This window comes from Sminthopsis crassicaudata, chromosome 6, assembly GCF_048593235.1.
Source record: "Sminthopsis crassicaudata isolate SCR6 chromosome 6, ASM4859323v1, whole genome shotgun sequence".
Lineage (NCBI taxonomy): Eukaryota > Metazoa > Chordata > Mammalia > Dasyuromorphia > Dasyuridae > Sminthopsis > Sminthopsis crassicaudata.
In genome coordinates, this window is record NC_133622.1 from 250,051,641 (window position 1) to 250,069,179 (window position 17,539).

The window sequence follows — 17,539 nt, forward strand, 5'->3', positions numbered from 1 at the left end:
CACAATCACAATCACACACACTCAATCACATACACAAACATACACACAATCCCACACACACTCACACTCACACAATCATTGACTCACACAATCACACACACTCACACAATCATATACATACACACAATCATGCACACTCACTAACACAATCACACACATACTCACACAATCATACACATATAATCATACACACTAACACAATCACACACACAATCACTCATACAATCACACACAATCACTCACACAATCACATACACAATCACAATCACATACACAAACATACAATCACACACACACTCACACTCACACAATCATTGACTCACACAATCACACACAATCATACACATACATACAATCATACACACTCACTAACACAATCACACACACACAAGCACTCACAATCACACATACACACCATGACACACACACAATCACTCACACAGTCACATACACAGTCACAATCACACACACTCAATCATACACACAATCACACACTCACACACACACTCACATACACAATCACAATCACACATACACAATCACACACTCACACACAATCCCTCATTCATACAATCACACCCACACTCACTCAATCACATATACACTCACACACACTCACACAATCATACACATACACACAATCATACACACTCACTAACACAATCACACACAATCACACACACAGTCACATACACAATCACAATCACACACACTCAATCACATACACACAATCATACACACTCACACAATCACACACTCACACAATCACTCATTCATACAATCACACCCACACTCACACACAATCACACATACACACAATCACATATACACTCACACAATCATATACACTCACTAACACACTAACACAATCACACACACACACTCACACACACAATCACTCACACAATCACATATACACTCAAACATACACATAATCACACACACAGTCACTCACACAGTCACATACACATACACACTCACACAATCACACACATACACACAATCATACACACTCACAATCTCACAATCACTCATACAATCACACCCACACTCACACATACACACAATCACACACTCACTAACACAATCACACACGCACACACAATCACTCATTCATACAATCACACCCACACCCACAATCACATATACACTCACACACACTCACACAATCATACACATACACACAATCATACACACTCACTAACATAATCACACACACTCACACACACACAATCACTCATACAATCACACACAATCACTCACACAGTCACATACACAATCATAATCACACACACTCAATCACATACACAAACATACACACAATCATACACACTCACACAATCACACACTCACACACAACCACTCATTCATACAATCACACCCACACTCACACAATCACACACTCACACACAATCACTCATTCATACAATCACACCCACACTCACACAATCACATACACACTCAGACACAATCACACACTCACTAACACAATCACACACAATCACACACGCACACACAATCACTCATTCATACAATCACACCCACACCCACAATCACATATACACTCACACACACTCACACAATCATACACATACACACAATCATACACACTCACTAACATAATCACACACACACACAATCACTCATACAATCACACACAATCACTCACACAGTCACATACACAATCATAATCACACACACTCAATCACATACACAAACATACACACAATCATACACACTCACACAATCACACACTCACACACAACCACTCATTCATACAATCACACCCACACTCACACAATCACACACTCACACACAATCACTCATTCATACAATCACACCCACACTCACACAATCACATACACACTCAGACACAATCACACACTCACTAACACAATCACACACAATCACACACGCACACACAATCACTCATTCATACAATCACACCCACACCCACAATCACATATACACTCACACACACTCACACAATCATACACATACACACAATCATACACACTCACTAACATAATCACACACACACACAATCACTCATACAATCACACACAATCACTCACACAGTCACATACACAATCATAATCACACACACTCAATCACATACACAAACATACACACAATCATACACACTCACACAATCACACACTCACACACAACCACTCATTCATACAATCACACCCACACTCACACAATCACACACTCACACACAATCACTCATTCATACAATCACACCCACACTCACACAATCACATACACACTCAGACACAATCACACACTCACTAACACAATCACACACAATCACACACGCACACACAATCACTCATTCATACAATCACACCCACACCCACAATCACATATACACTCACACACACTCACACAATCATACACATACACACAATCATACACACTCACTAACATAATCACACACACACACAATCACTCATACAATAACACACAATCACTCACACAGTCACATACACAATCATAATCACACACACTCAATCACATACACAAACATACACACAATCATACACACTCACACAATCACACACTCACACACAACCACTCATTCATACAATCACACCCACACTCACACAATCACACACTCACACACAATCACTCATTCATACAATCACACCCACACTCACACAATCACATACACACTCAGACACAATCACACACTCACTCACACAATCACCCCCCTCCCAGTAAGGACATGCACACAAGTGAAGCAGCCTGGGGGGTGGGGACACACTGAGCTCACACCCACTCTGACCTGTTCACTGCCTCCCTCCCTGTCCCCCCTCCTGGCAGAGCACCCCATCCCCTCCCGCTGCGCCTTCCCGACGCTCTCTGCGCCTCTCGCCTTCCCCCCTGTGGCCATCTCTGGAACTGCAGCCGGGCGGCCAGGCCTGCTCCTGGCCGGCCCTCTTCTCAATGCCCCACCCCCCGGGCGGGGCTTTCCGGGGCCCGCCCTTCTCAGGCCGTTCCGCAGCCCTGCTCTGGGCCGCTTTCCTCCTCCTGGGCCCCGCCCGACCCTGAGCTCGCCCCCTCCCCAGTGCACACAGGCACACACACACAGGCCCCTCCTGGAGCCCCCTCCTCTCCCAGCGCACACCCACTCACACGCCCAGGCCCCCCCTCATTCCCTCCCGACTCCCATGGCCCCCTCCCCTTAAGAGCCCCCTGGGAGCCCCCCCTTTGCTCCCAACCCTGCTTTCAGTAGAAGAAGAGGGAAACCACTTACTGGGTGCGCAGCCGACGCGCAGGCAGTCTGGGGGGCCCATGGGGCGGGCAGAGGAGGGGGAGGGGAGACAAAAAGGCAAAAGAAATGGTTTTACATCCTTCACAGGGAGGGGGATCTGCGGGCGGGGTCCCCCCGGGGCCACTTTCCGGGGACCATGCGTGCCCGGTGTCCTCTCCCCATCCTGGGCCGGGCCCTCACCCCTCCTGGCCCCCAAGGGCTCCGGGCCCTCCGAGCCGGGCAGGGGTGTCGGGCCAGCGGCCCCCCTTCTTCCGGGGAGCCAGGCCCCTCACGCCCTGGGGAGAGGAGCACCTCGTGAATCCCAGTCATACAGTGGGGGCACTCGGAGGTGGGACTCCTGGCACCCCCCTGCGCCCCTCCAAGGCAGGAGGAGAAGCAGGAGGAAGCCAGGGCCCTGGGCCTCCAGGCCTGGGCGAGCCCACTTAGAGATGGGGGGGCGGCTTGTCCCGGCCCCCCAGGCTCTAAGCTAAAGCGGGGGCTCCCGCCCAGGTGCCCGCCCCGTGGCCACGGCTCACCAGAGTCCCAGGGGGCTGGTCCCGCACCCCCCAGAAACCTTCTTTCTCCCCCGCCGTCTGGGGAACACCAGGCTTTGGGTGGGAAGTGAGGGAACTTCCGAATGACCCTCCCTCTGGGGCGGGGCGCTCTGCATTTTTTTGGGGGGGGGGGTGGCCCAATCTGTTACAGGCGGGCACTGAGGCTTCCTGGGCCCGGCTCCAGCCAGGGACCCTCCTTTGCCTGCAGGTGCCCAGGGCCATGCAGGACAATCGGCCCAGCCCATGGAGGCTTCATGGGCCCCAGCGGCAGCGCCCTGTCCAAGAGAAGCTCCAGGGGCTCCATTCCCCCTCATCCAGCTGTAGCTGAGGGGCCCTGGGCCTCACAGAGAGATATACCCCGGCCCTGCCCTCCAGGCCCAGCCTCGGGCACCAGGCCCCTTCTTCCTGCCCCGTGCCCCTAGGAGACTGAGCAGGATGTGTCTGGCGTTCCCTTGGCCCCAAGAAGGTTCCCAGGATCGGGGGTTCCCATCATTCCCCTGTGGCTCTGGGGGGTCGAGAGCCGCTCGGGCCATAGAGCTGAGCTCCACACGACTCGGTCAACCGCAGCAGAAAAGTGGGGGGAGCAGCCGGATCCCAGCCTACAGCCCGGCACTGGGGGGACGGGGGACAGAGGGGTTCCGGGGAAGGCCAAGCGAGGGGGGGTCAGAGATGGGCCCAGGGCCTGCTCCAAGGTCCAGGAGGGGATAGGCAGGGCAGGGGGGAAGGCTGAGCAAGAAGGCTGGGAAGAGCAGTGGGGACCGAGAAAGAAGAGGGGGAGGGAGGAGTTGGGGAAGAGAAGGGTGCCAATAAAGGGTCAAGAGCGAAAGGGTGGGCTGAGGATCAAGGAGAAGGGGCTCCAAGTGGGGGAGAGGGGGCCAGCCAGCACAGACCGGGAGGGAGACAACGCAGGGCGGGAAGGGGTGCCAGGCTCTGGGCTGGGGTCTCCGGGGGCTCTCTCGGGGCCAGCAGAGTCTTCACCAATGAAGGTCCAAAAAAGAAAAGGGAGTGGGGAAGTACGCCCCATCGGGGAGGGAGAGGAGGTCCCAGGACGGGAGCATCGACCCTTCCTCTCCCACACAGGAAACGGGGCAAGGGGGAGGGGAGGAAGCCCCTTCGTCTGGAGAAGGAAGCCATTCGAGCCCCCTGGCCTGTTGGGCCAGAGAGACCAGCCAGGGGATGACCCCCGTGGGGAGCGGACAGAGAGAGCGCAGCCAGAGCGGAGCGGTGGACATGGCCACACACTCAACAAAAGCAAGGTCACCGTCCCTTCAGCGTGCCCTCGGCGGGTGCCCGGGCAGAGCATGGCCCCCGGGGGCAGTCTGCAGCCTGCCCCAAGGGTGTGACCCCCCCCAGGACATGACTGACCCAAGGATGTGATTGACCTGAGGACGTGACCAACCTAAGGACCTCCAAAGGAAGCAGCAGGGGGGCTAGGGAAAGGCGGCAGGTGGGCTTGCTGGACAGCTCCTCTGGGAGCCTCTGTGGAGGAGGCGGGGAGGAGGGGGTTCCAGAATGCACCAGGCCCCAGTCAATTCTGGAGGTAGATCACAGACCGGTAGCCAGCTAGCTTCCTGGGATCATTCATCTCTGGAGTTGAGAGCCCACACTTATTTTTCAGATGGGGAAACTGAGGCCCAGAGATAGAAAAAAATGTTCCTAAGATCCCCCAGGGAGTAAGACATGATCAGGTTTGATTCTGCTATAGGATATATAAGTATGCATGAGCGAAAGGTCCCTGTTTTACAGATGAGGAAACTGAGACCCCAACCATGGTGGTAAAAGAGCAGAGGGGGCTTCTAACTCAAGTCCCTGACTTCTGATCCAGCAATCCTGCCCCTGTCTCACCCCGTGACCCCCTAGTAGGGGCTGAGCCCCCGGGGCCGACGTGGATTCAGGGTCTGGGTCTCCCAGGGCCAACGTGGATTCAGGGTCTGGGTCCCCCGGGCCGACGTGGATGTTCTGGGCCCGGTCCCCTGGGGCCGATGTGGATCTTCAGGGTCCGGGTCTCCCAGGGCCAACGTGGATTCAGGGTCTGGGTCCCCCGGGCCGACGTGGATCTTCAGGGTCTGGGTCCCCCGGGCCGACGTGGATGTTCTGGGCCCGGTCCCCCGGGGCCGACGTGGATTCAGGGTCTGGGTCCCCCGGGCCGACGTGGATCTTCAGGGTCTGGGTCCCCCGGGGCCGACGTGGATCTTCAGGGTCCGGGTCCCCCGGGCCGACATGGATGTTCAGGGCCCGGTCACCCGGGGCCGACATGGATGTTCAGGGTCCGGGTCCCCCGGGCCGACGTGGATGTTCAGGGCCCAGTCCCCGGGGCCGACGTGGGATGTTCTGGGCCCTGTCCCTCGGGCCGACATGGATGTTCTGGGTCCGGTCCCCCGGGGCCGACGTGGATGTTCAGGGCCTGGGTCTCCCGGGGCCGACGTGGATGTTCTGGGCCCTGTCCCTTGGGCCGACATGGATGTTCTGGGTCCGGTCCCCCGGGGCCGACGTGGATCTTCAGGGTCCGGGTCCCCCGGGGCCGACATGGATCTTCAGGGTCTAGGTCCCCCGGGCCGACGTGGATGTTCTGGGCCCAGTCCCCCGGGGCCAACGTGGATGTTCTGGGCCCGGTCCCCCGGGGCCGACGTGGATTCAGGGTCTGGGTCCCCCAGGCCGACGTGGATCTTCAGGGTCCGGGTCCCCCGGGGCCGACGTGGATCTTCAGGGTCCGGGTCCCCCGGGCCGACATGGATGTTCAGGGCCCGGTCACCTGGGGCCGACATGGATGTTCAGGGTCCGGGTCCCCCGGGCCGACGTGGATGTTCAGGGCCCAGTCCCCAGGGCCGACGTGGATGTTCTGGGCCCTGTCCCCCGGGGCCTATGTGGATGTTCAGGGCCTGGGTCTCCCGGGCCGATGTGGATGTTCAGGGCCCGGGTCTCCCGGGGCCGACATGGATCTTCAGGGTCCGGGTCCCCCGGGGCCGACATGGATCTTCAGGGTCCGGGTCCCCCGGGGCCGACATGGATCTTCAGGGTCCGGGTCCCCCGGGCCAACGTGGATCTTCAGGGTCTGGGTCCCCCGGGCCGACGTAGATGTTCAGGGCCCTGTCCCCTGGGGCCAATGTAGATCTTCAGGGCCCAGGTCTCCCAGGGCCGACGTGGATTCAGGGTCTGGGTCCCCCGGGCCGACGTAGATGTTCAGTGCCCAGGTCTCCCAGGGCCGACGTGGATTCAGGGCCCGGTCCCTCAGGCCGACGTGGATGTTCAGGGCCCAGTCCCCCGGGGCCAATGTGGATGTTCGGGGCCCAGGTCTCCCGGGGCCAACGTGGATCTTCAGGGTCCCGGTCCCCCAGGGCTGACATGGATCTTCAGGGTCCGGGTCCCCCGGGCCGATGTGGATGTTCAGGGCCCGGTCCCCCGGGGCCAATGTAGATCTTCAGGGCCCAGTTCTCCCAGGGCCGACGTAGATGTTCTGGGCCCTGGTTCTCCAGATCCAAGCTCAGCACTTGAGGGGAACACTTGTGGAAGAAGCGGGGCGTGGCACTGCCCTATCGGGGGTCGGCACTGTGAGGGCTCCTTTTTCCACCCGATTGCTCTGAGCAGACATGGCCGTGGGCAGCAGGAGAGGGGAGCATCCTGGGGGGACCGGGGGCACAGAACGGGGTCTGAGGACAAGCCCAATTCACTTCTGCCTTCGTATGTCCTGCACTGGCACAGTGCCTGCACATAGTGGGCATTTTATAAATGCTTGCTGATGACTTGATCTACCAAGAGACCTTTCAGCCTGAAGCGTTAAGTGCCCAGAACTCAGCCAAGTGCCTGTCACCCGATGGGCGATTAATAAATGCGCGCTGCCTTGTCTCCGGGTGCACAGGTGACTGGGGACCAGCTCCCGGGCAGCTTCCACACGGCCCTTGCGGCTCAGCCTCTCTGCTGTCTCTGAAGCCCAGCTGCCCTAAGCTCACCTCGCCCCCACGTCCCAGTGGCGGTGCTCCCCTCCCCCACGAGCCCACAGAGTGGCCCTGGCTTGGTCATCACCCTGGATCCACCGTCCCGGCTGCTGTGTACCCAGGGAGGCGCCAGAGGCCGAGGGAGGGCCAAGTTCTGGCCTGGCTCCGGCTTTATGCCCCGCGAGGAGCTGGGGCTCAGCTGCCCTCCTGCTCCCCATGCTCCAAATGACCCAGAGGAGGAAGAGAGGAGGGGTCTTCCACCTAGAGAAATGGAAGCTCTAGGAGGGGCCTTCGCTACAAACTAGCTGAACCCCCTCATTCTGTACAGGAGAAAACTGAGCCGGGGAAAGGAACGGCCTCCCTGGGGTGACGGGGAGTGGGGATGACGTCAGAACGCAAACCCGGACCGTTGCCTCACACTGAACACCTCCCGTCTCCTTCTCTGCCGCTTCCTTCCAGTGTGAGAGCGGCCCCAGAGCCGGGGCCTTGTATCTCCAGGGCTTGGCACACAGTAGGTGTTTAATAAATGCTTGCTGACCTCCCGATTAGCCCAAAGGAGCCTCCGTCTGCAGTTCCGATGAGTCCTCCTCCCTCCTCCGGGACCACGGCCTGGGCCGCTGCGAGGGGAGGACCGACAGGGCCGGGATCACTCCCGACCCCCCTCTGCGACACTAATTGTCATCCTCTTCATCTCTTTCTACCCCGCCCCCACGTCCAGGAGAATCGCACTAAGGACTTGAAGTCACCAAGACCCCAGCTTGAATCCCACCTCTGAGCCAGGGCCAGTCCCTAGACTTACGGGGGATGCAGTTTCCCCATCTGTAAAATGGCGCAGGACTCCTGCCGTGTCTCAGAGACCTGGGTCTGGCTGCCTGTCCTGGAGGCCCCTGAGAGCAGGGGGTGCAGCGGCCCCGGGGGGAGAGGGGCTGGGGGGGCTGGGTCACATGTCTGTGCTTGCCCACCAGGGGCTGTTCCCCGGGAATCCCGGGGTTTCCTACTGTTTTTCACCGTGGCATAGGTGGGGGGGGGGGAGGCTCTGGAGTGCATGGCGCCCCTCCCCCCCAACACACACAGTGGGCGCCAACCTGGCCCGCAGGAAGCCAGGCTGGCTCCGCCCACAGGGCCCCGCCCCGCCCCCCGTGCCCAGCTCTGGGTGCTGCCAGAGGAGCCCCGGTGAGCCCCGGCACGCGGGCCTGAGTGACAGCTCTGGAATCCCGCCCCCCAGATGGTCAGGGACACACATGGGCAGATGGCGCCATGGCGGGCCGTGGGGGTGTAATGACCGGAAGGATCGCCCCGGCCGCGCCCCACTCAGGCTTGCGCTCTCTCTGGCCTTGTCCACACCGGGAGGTCCGGGACCCACTGGCTCTGCCCCTCCCCCCCACATCCCTCCCGGCTTCTCCAGAGGAAGGGGGTGTAGGATGGGGTCAAGGTCAAGGGCAGGAGCGTGGCTGCAGCGGGAGGGGGGTTACCAAGGTTGACGGTGAGCTTCATCTGCCCCCCATCCAGCTCGAGGCGCAGCGTGTCTGCGGACTCCTTGGAGGTGGTGGCCATCATGAGGCCGTAGGCGCGCTGGGACATGAAGCGCAAGGACACGTCCTCCGCCTCCGTGTGCATGGCCGTGGGCAGCATGATCTTCATGTACATGGAGCCGTCGTAGCTCAGCACCGTGGCCTCTGCCGCACGCGGGGAGGGGGGGAGAGACAGAGACAGAGAGACAGAGAGAGAGAGAGAGAGGAGAGAGAGAGGAGAGAGAGAGAGAGAGAGAGAGAGAGAGAGAGAGGAGACAGAGAGAGAGAGACAGAGACAGAGAGAGACAGAGACAGAGAGAGACAGAGAGAGAGAGAGACAGAGAGAGAGAGAGAGAGAGAGAGAGACAGACAGAGAGAGACAGAGAGAGAGAGAGATAGAGAGAGAGAGGGAGAGACAGACAGAGAGAGAGAGACAGAGATAGAGACAGAGAGAGAGAGAGAGACAGAGAGACAGAGAGAGAGAGACAGAGAGAGACAGAGAGAGACAGAGAGAGACAGAGAGAGACAGAGACAGAGATGGTGCGAGAAGGGAAGGAGAAAGAGACAGAGACAAGGGGAAGAGAGAAAGAGAGATTACTGAGGGCTGGGGGGGGGGCGGAGGAGGCTGGAGCGGGGACTGGGACGGGGCAGGGAGGGAGGGCCAGGCTTGGAGGGCGCTGCGGTGTGGGGACTCCAAGGTGGGAGGGAACGGGGATGAAGTGTGGGGAGGGGAATGCAGAGAAGGGAGAAAGAACGGAACCGGATTGGGGGGGGGGGCACTGAAGGACAGAAAGCTGCACTGAGGTACGGGGGCATCTGTCTGGGACAGAACAGGGTGGGCGGGCTGATGGGGAGAAGGGGGTGCTGGGGATCCTGAGGGGAGCGAGAGCAAGGGTCTCGTTGGGACCGGTGGCGGGGAGACTAGCTGGCTGGGGAATCCTAGTAAGGCACTAGAAACTAGTGGGGGAGGTCCGAGGGTTCTGGGGGGGGGCACTGAGGGGTTGGGCGGAGGGCGAGGACTCACCTCTCTCACAGACCCGGCCCAGGAAGCCTGTCCCCACACAGTCACACACAAATCGGTTCCAGCCTTCTCGGCAGACACCCCCGTTTCGGCAGGGGGCCGTCCCACACTGCTTCAGCGTTTCTCGGGAACAGAAGGGGGCAACCCCCACGGCCCCTTGGGCTTCAGCCAAGCTGCGCAGGTCGCGACTGCGCCCGTCGATGAAGAGGTCCCGAACGCAGCCCACGTAGCCTGCCCGGAGCGCCGCCGTCCAGACTTCGGGGGGCAGGGGCAGGTCCGCCCGCCCCCCTTCGGGGAGCCCGCCCAAGTACAACTCACTCTCCAAGTCCAGGATCTCACTCTCCCCGCTGGCCAAAAAGGGGGTGCTCCTGCTGTTCACTGAGATGGAACCTGGAGGACCAGGGGAGATGGAAGGAAGGAGGGCGTCAGGGGGGTTTGCGGTGCCGAGGGAGTGGGGAGCAGAAGGACAGCAGACTCTCCTCGGGAGAAACGCTGAGAAAGGGCCGAGGACGCGAGCCACAGGGGACGATGGACGGAGGACGGGGCAGCCACGGGACGGACGAGGCACAAGGAAGGAAAGAATAGCAGGTGGGGAAGGAGGCGAGAAAAGGCACAGGGAGCGTGTCCTCTCCCGTCCCCTGGGAACACAGGATTTGACCAACAAGGTTACAGGATTTGCCTTCGATCACGCAGCTAGTATGTCTGAGTCTGGATTTGAACTCGGGTCCTGACGCCAAACCCGTCTCACAGATAAGAAAACAAGCTTTTGAACAAGTTAAATGACAACTTTTCAGACTGAAGACAGCCCGGACCCTCCTTGGCCACCATCTCATCAATATCTTGGAGGAAGTCGCTGAAGAAAGTGAGCGCTCCACAGAGTCATTCAGACCTCCATCAGGCCTTCCATCCTGCCCTCTTTCTGAGCTCCCTGGCTGCCTCTGGTCACACTTACAGCATCAGCTGCTCCAGCCTTCCTCCCCTCCCCCAAGCCCCCAGTTCCGCCCCAGACCCTTCTCTCAGCCAATAACCTCCACCGCATTGTGGGGCTCCCCTTCCAGAGACAGACCCTTGCTTTTGTTTTTATCCTCAGCCTCTCGGATGGGTTCTGGCATGTAAAAGGCGCTCAATAATTGCTAATCAAATTGAATTGAATTCATCTGAAGTGCCCTTCATAGCCTCCAAGCCGTTCTAAATCATCCTACATTGGCTTTCTGCGTTTCAGCACCAAGGAGAGGGGTCCCTTTTGGTTGTCCAGATTAATCTGGCCATTTATTCTTTCCCATCTCCTTTAAGACCCTGTGATTACTCCTCTCCTCTCTTCTCTTGCTCTCTCTCTGTCTTCTTCTCCCCTTCCCTCTCTGACCCTTTCTCTCTCCTTTTCTCTTTTCTCTCTTCCTCCCTCTCCCTGTTTTTTTTCTGTCTCTCCATGTGTCCCTCTCTCTCTTTCTCCCTTCCCCCCCTCTCTATCTGTCTGTCTCTCTGCCTCTATCTCTCTTTCTCCTTCCCTTGCTCTTTCTCTCTCTTCTCTTTTTCTCTCTTCTTCCCTCTCACTGTTTCTCTCTCTCCCTCCTCTCTGTTTTCTCTTCTCTCTCTCCATCTGTCCTTGTCCCTCTCCCTCTCTTTCTCCCTTCCCCCTCTCTCTATCTCTGTCTCTTTCTGTCTGTTTTTGTCTCTCTTTATGTCTCTCTCCTCTCTCCTTTTTTATCAGCGCCTCCCCCTTTTCAGTACCACCTCCTCTCCCTTAACTCTTTGTTGTCTAACCTCTGACCCCTCTGTGCCCCTGAAGCTGCTCTTTCAAAGGTCACTAATGACCTCCAAAATGCTAAATCTGATGGCCTTTACTCAGCCCTCATACTGCTCACCACAGCAGCTTTTCAGGTTATTCTTGTGGATGGGATGAAGACATGGTAGAATCTGAAAATAATATGAATCAGTGGAGTTAGAACAGTGCGAAAATTCAGAATTAAAGAGTCATCATTTGGGAATCAATGTCAGTTTGAAAAAGTCTCTAGTGGAGTCCCTCCAAGATCTATCTTCAGTCCTGTGACTTCAAACATTTTTATTCATTATCCGGATATTACAAAGTTGGAAGGAGTAGCCAACACACCGCATACATAACACAGCAGGGCCCAAAAAGCCCTTTGCAAGCTTGAATAAATCAACAAGCATTTATCAAAGACCTACTATATGCTAAATATGTGATGGGCAGTGGGGACACAGAAGGGAAAATGAGACAGTTCTTGCCTTCAGGAAGCTTACATTCTAGTGGGAGAAGACAACATGTTCACAAATAAACTAAAATTTTACAGGATGTATATTTTTTAAAAAGCACTGTTGTGAGTTAGAGTTACAAAGAGAAATTCCATTTAAAGTAACTACCAATAGTATAAAATATTTGGGAATCTATCTGCCAAGGGAAAATTAGAAACTATATGAGCAAAACTACAAAACACCTTCTACACAAATTAAGTCTGATCACATCCATTCCTACTAAAAACACTTGAGAGTATAGGAATAAATGGACTATTCCTTAGAATAATCAGGAGCATATATTTACGACCGTCAGTAAGCATAATATGCAATAGAAATAAACTGCAGCCTTTCCCAGTAAGATCAGGAGTGAAACAAGGTTGCCCACTATCACCATTACTATTCAATATAGTACTAGAAACACTAGCCTCGGCAATAAGAGCCGAGAAAAAGATTCAAGGAATTAGAGTAGGAAATGAGGAAATCAAATTATCACTCTTTGCAGATGACATGATGGTATACTTAGAGAACCCCAAAGACTCTGCTAAAAAGCTATCAGAAATAATTCAGAATTTTAGCAAAGTTGCAGGATACAAAATAAATCCACATAAATCCTCAGCATTTTTATATGCCACCAACGAAATGCAACAGCAAGACATACAAAGAGAAATTCCATTCCAAACAAATGTTGAGAGTATAAAGTATTTGGGAATCCATCTACCAAAGAATAGTCAGGAATTATATGATTACGAAACACTTGCCACTAAAATAAAGTCAGATTTAAATAATTGGAAAGACATTCAGTGCTCTTGGATAGGCTGAGCGAATATAATAAAGATGACAATACTCCCCAAACTAATCAATTTATTTAGTGCTATACCAGACTCCCAAGAAACTATTTTAATGACCTAGAAAAAATAACAACAAAATTCATAAGGAAGAATAAAAGGTCGAGAATTGCAAGGGAACTAATGAAAAAAAAAGTCAGAGGAAGGTGGTACCTGATCTAAAGCTATATTATATAGCAGCAGTCACCAAAACCATTTGGTATTGGCTAAGAAATAGACCGGTCGATCAGTGGAACAGATTAGATACAAAGGACAAAAAAGGGTACATCTATAACAATCTAGTCTTTGACAAACCCAAAGATACCAACATTAGGGATAAAAATTCATTATTTGGAAAAAACTGTTGGGAAAACTGGAAATTAGTATGGCAGAAATTAGATATGGATCCACACTTAACACCATATACCAAGATAAGATCAAAATGGGTCCATGATTTAGGTGTAAAGAGGGAGATAATAAATAGATTAGAGGAACAGAGGATAGTCTACCTCTCAGACCTGTGGAGGAGGAAGGAATGTATGACCAGAGGAGAACTAGAGATCATTATTGATCACAAAATAGAAGATTTTGATTACATCAAACTAAAAAGTTTCTGTACAAACAATACTAATGCAAACAAGATTATAAGGGAAGTAACAAATTGGGAAAATATTTTTAAAGTTAAATGTTCTGATAAAGGTCTCATTTCCAAAATATATAGAGAATTGATCCTAATTTATAAGAAATCAAACCATTCTCCAAGTGATAAATGGTCAAAGGATATGAACAGACAATTCTCAGATGATGAAATTGAAACTATTTCCACTCACATGAAAGAGTGTTCCAAATCACTACTGATCAGAGAAATGCAGATTAAGACAACTCTGAGATACCACTACACACCTGTCAGATTGGCTAAGATGACAGGAACAAATAATGATGAATGTTGGAGGGGATGTGGGGAAACTGGGACACTAATACATTGCTGGTGGAGTTGTGAAAGAATCCAGCCATTCTGGAGAGCAATCTGGAATTATGCCCAAAAAGTTATCAAACTGTGCATACCCTTTGACCCAACAGCGCTACTACTGGGATTATATCCCAAAGAAATACTAAAGAGCGGAAAGAGACATATATGTGCCAAAATGTTTGTGGCAGCTCTTTTTGTTGTAGCTAGAAACTGGAAGATGAATGGATGTCCATCAGTTGGAGAATGGTTGGGTAAATTGTGGTATATGAAGGTTATGGATTATTATTGCTCTGTAAGAAATGACCAGCAGGTGGAATACAGAGAGGCTTGGAGAGACTTAAATCAACTGATGCTGAGTGAAATGAGCAGAACCAGAAGATCACTATACACTTCAACAACAATACTGTGTGGGGATGTATTCTGATGGAAGTGGAAATCTTCAACATAAAGAAGATCCAACTCACTTCCAGTTGATCAATGATGGACAGAGGTAGCTACACCCAGAGAAGAAACACTGGGAAGTGAATGTAAATTGTTAGCACTAATATCTGTCTGCCCAGGTTGCATGTACCTTCGGATTCTAATGATTATTGTGCAACAAGAAAATGATATTCACACACATGTATTGTACCTAGACTATATTGTAACACATATAAAATGTATGGGATTGCCTGTCATCGGGGGGAGGGAATAGAGGGAGGGGGGGATGATTTGGAAAAATGAATACAAGGGATAATATTATAAAAAATATATATAATAAAAAATTAAAAAAAAAAAAAAGAAAGAATCCAGCCATTCTGGAGAGCAATTTGGAACTATGCCCAAAAAGTTATCAAACTGTGCATACCCTTTGATCCAGCAGTGCTACTCCTGGGCTTATATCCCAAAGATCTTAAAGAAGGGAAAGGGACCTGTATGTGCAAGAGTGTTTGTAGCAGCCCTCTTTGTAGTGGCCAGAAACTGGAAACTGAGTGGATGCTCATCAATTGGAGAATGGCTGAAATTGTGGTATGTGAATATTATGGAATACTATTGTTCTGTAAAAAATGACCAGGAGGATGATTTCAGAAAGGCCTGGAGAGACTGACAGGAACTGATGCTGAGTGAAACAAGTAGGACCAGGAGATTGTTGTATACTTCAACAACAATACTATATGACAATCAATTCTGATGGATGTGGCCCTCTTCAACAATGAGATGAACCAAATCAGTTCCAATAGAGCAGTAAAAAACTGAACCAACTACACCCAACGAAAGAACTCTGGGAAATGAGTGGGAACCACTACATAGAATTCCCAATCCCTCTATTTTTGTCCACTTGCATTTTTTATTTCCTTCACAGACTAATTGTATACTGTTTCAAAGTCCGATTCTTTTTGTGAGGCAAAATAACTGTTTGGACATGTATACATATATTGTATTTAACTTATACTTTAATATATGTAACATGTATTAGTTAACCTGCCATCTGGGAGAGAGGATAGGAGGAAGGAGGGGAAAAGTTGGACAAATGGTTTTGCAATTGTCAGTGCTGAAAAATTACCCATGCATATATCTGGTAAATAAAAAGCTATAATAAAAAAAGAAAAACTATATTATAAAGCAGCAGTAATCAAAACCATTTGGTACTGGCTAAGAAATAGAGCAGTTGATCAGTGGAATAGGTTAGGTTCACAGAACAAAGTAGTCAATGAATATACTATAATCTAGTATTCGACGAACCCAAAGATCCCAACTTTTGGGATAAGAATTCACTATTTGACAAAAACTGCTGAGAAAAATTGGAAATTAGTATGGCAAGAAAGTAGACATAGACCCACACCTAATATTGTATACCAAAATCTGGTCAAAATGGGTTCAAAATCCAGACATTAGAAGAGCATAGGATAATTACCTCTCAGATTTGTGGAGGAGGAAGGAATTTGTGACCACAGAAGAACCAGAGATCATGATCACAAAATAGATAACTTTGATTATATTAAGTTAAAACTTTTTTTAACAAACAAAACTAATGCAAACAAGATTGGAAGGGAAGCAATATACAGGGAAAATATTTTTATATCCAAAGAATCTGATAAAGGCCTCGTTTCCAAAATAGAGAATTGACTCTAATTTATAAGAAATCAAGCCATTCTTCACTTGATAAATAGTCAAAGGATATGAACAGACAATTCTCAGATGAAGAAATTTAAACTATTTGTAGTCACATGAAAAGGTGCTCCAAATCACTAGTGATCAGAGAAATGCAAATTAAGACATCTCTTTCTTCAGTTAAGTTAAAAAAAAAAAAAAAGCACTGTTATGGAGGGAACCCTAACAACTAACGGACTCCAAAAAGGTCTCTTCAAAGAGATGGCACTTAGATAGAGCACAGAAAGGAACTAGGGTTTCTAAAAAGGAATGGTAAAGGAAAGAAAACATTCCAGGCACAGGAGATAGCCCTTGGCAAAGGCACGGTGGTGGTAGATGTACAGGGAACAGTCTGACTGGAGCTAAGAGAATGTGAGTAGAAGTTGACCAAATGAAAGCAAGTAAGAAAAAAGGTGAAAAATCTTAATCTGAGTTTTTAAAAAACCCTCCCACTTCAAGATGAGGGAAGCAACAAGAAGTTTCTCAAAAGTTTGTCGAGAAGTGTGACAAAAGATGGTGAGGATTTCAGGCTGAAATACTCAAAGGGATGGTAGACTGTGTTATGAAGGGCATGGAGTCCAGAACCAGGGCGGTCCATTCCACTTTCCTCTGCTCTGGTCACATCCCCTCTGAAGCCCTTTTAGGAGAGAAAATGACAAGTCCAAGAGCAGTCAGAGGACACAAGCTGGATGGAGAAAGGCGGGAAGATCACATCCAGTGAAGACTTTGGAAGGAACTGGGAATGTTTAGCCTGAAGAAGAGAGCTGGCCATCCCTGAAGGGCCGACTGCTTTGGTCCCAAAGGCAATGAGAGAAAGCACTTTTGGGAGAGATCTGGCTCTCTTATTGAGAGCTGTCCAGCAGCGGAATGGGCTGTTTGAGGAGGTCTGGATGGTATCCCCTCACAGTAGAGGCTTTCAAGCAAAAGCCATGGCCACTTATCTGGGACGTTGTTTGAAAGATCCAGCATGTCTCCAGCTACCTCTAGATCCCTCTCAATTGGGCATTCTGGATTCTCTTCCATAAGTGAGCTCCCTCCATGACCCTGGTCTGGTCAGATGCCCTTCACCCTGCTCTCCCCTCCCA

General features: G+C 51.7%; 1 protein-coding gene across 4 annotated transcripts in view; it reads right to left on the reverse strand.

Moving 5' to 3' along the window:
- Nucleotides 1-17,539, reverse strand: part of NRXN2 (neurexin 2) — a 135,397-nt gene that overhangs the window by 81,669 nt on the left and 36,189 nt on the right. For 2 of the 4 annotated variants that reach the window (XM_074276205.1, XM_074276203.1), the window contains 3 exons: nucleotides 10,281-10,667; nucleotides 9,218-9,421; nucleotides 3,263-3,289 (listed from right to left, as the gene is read on the reverse strand). In XM_074276205.1, the coding sequence (XP_074132306.1) occupies nucleotides 3,263-3,289; nucleotides 9,218-9,421; nucleotides 10,281-10,667 (618 nt within the window). Of the gene's footprint in view, nucleotides 1-3,260; nucleotides 3,290-9,217; nucleotides 9,422-10,280; nucleotides 10,668-17,539 lie in introns of all 4 variants that reach the window. The other 2 variants (XM_074276204.1, XM_074276202.1) reach the window with 1 other exon arrangement.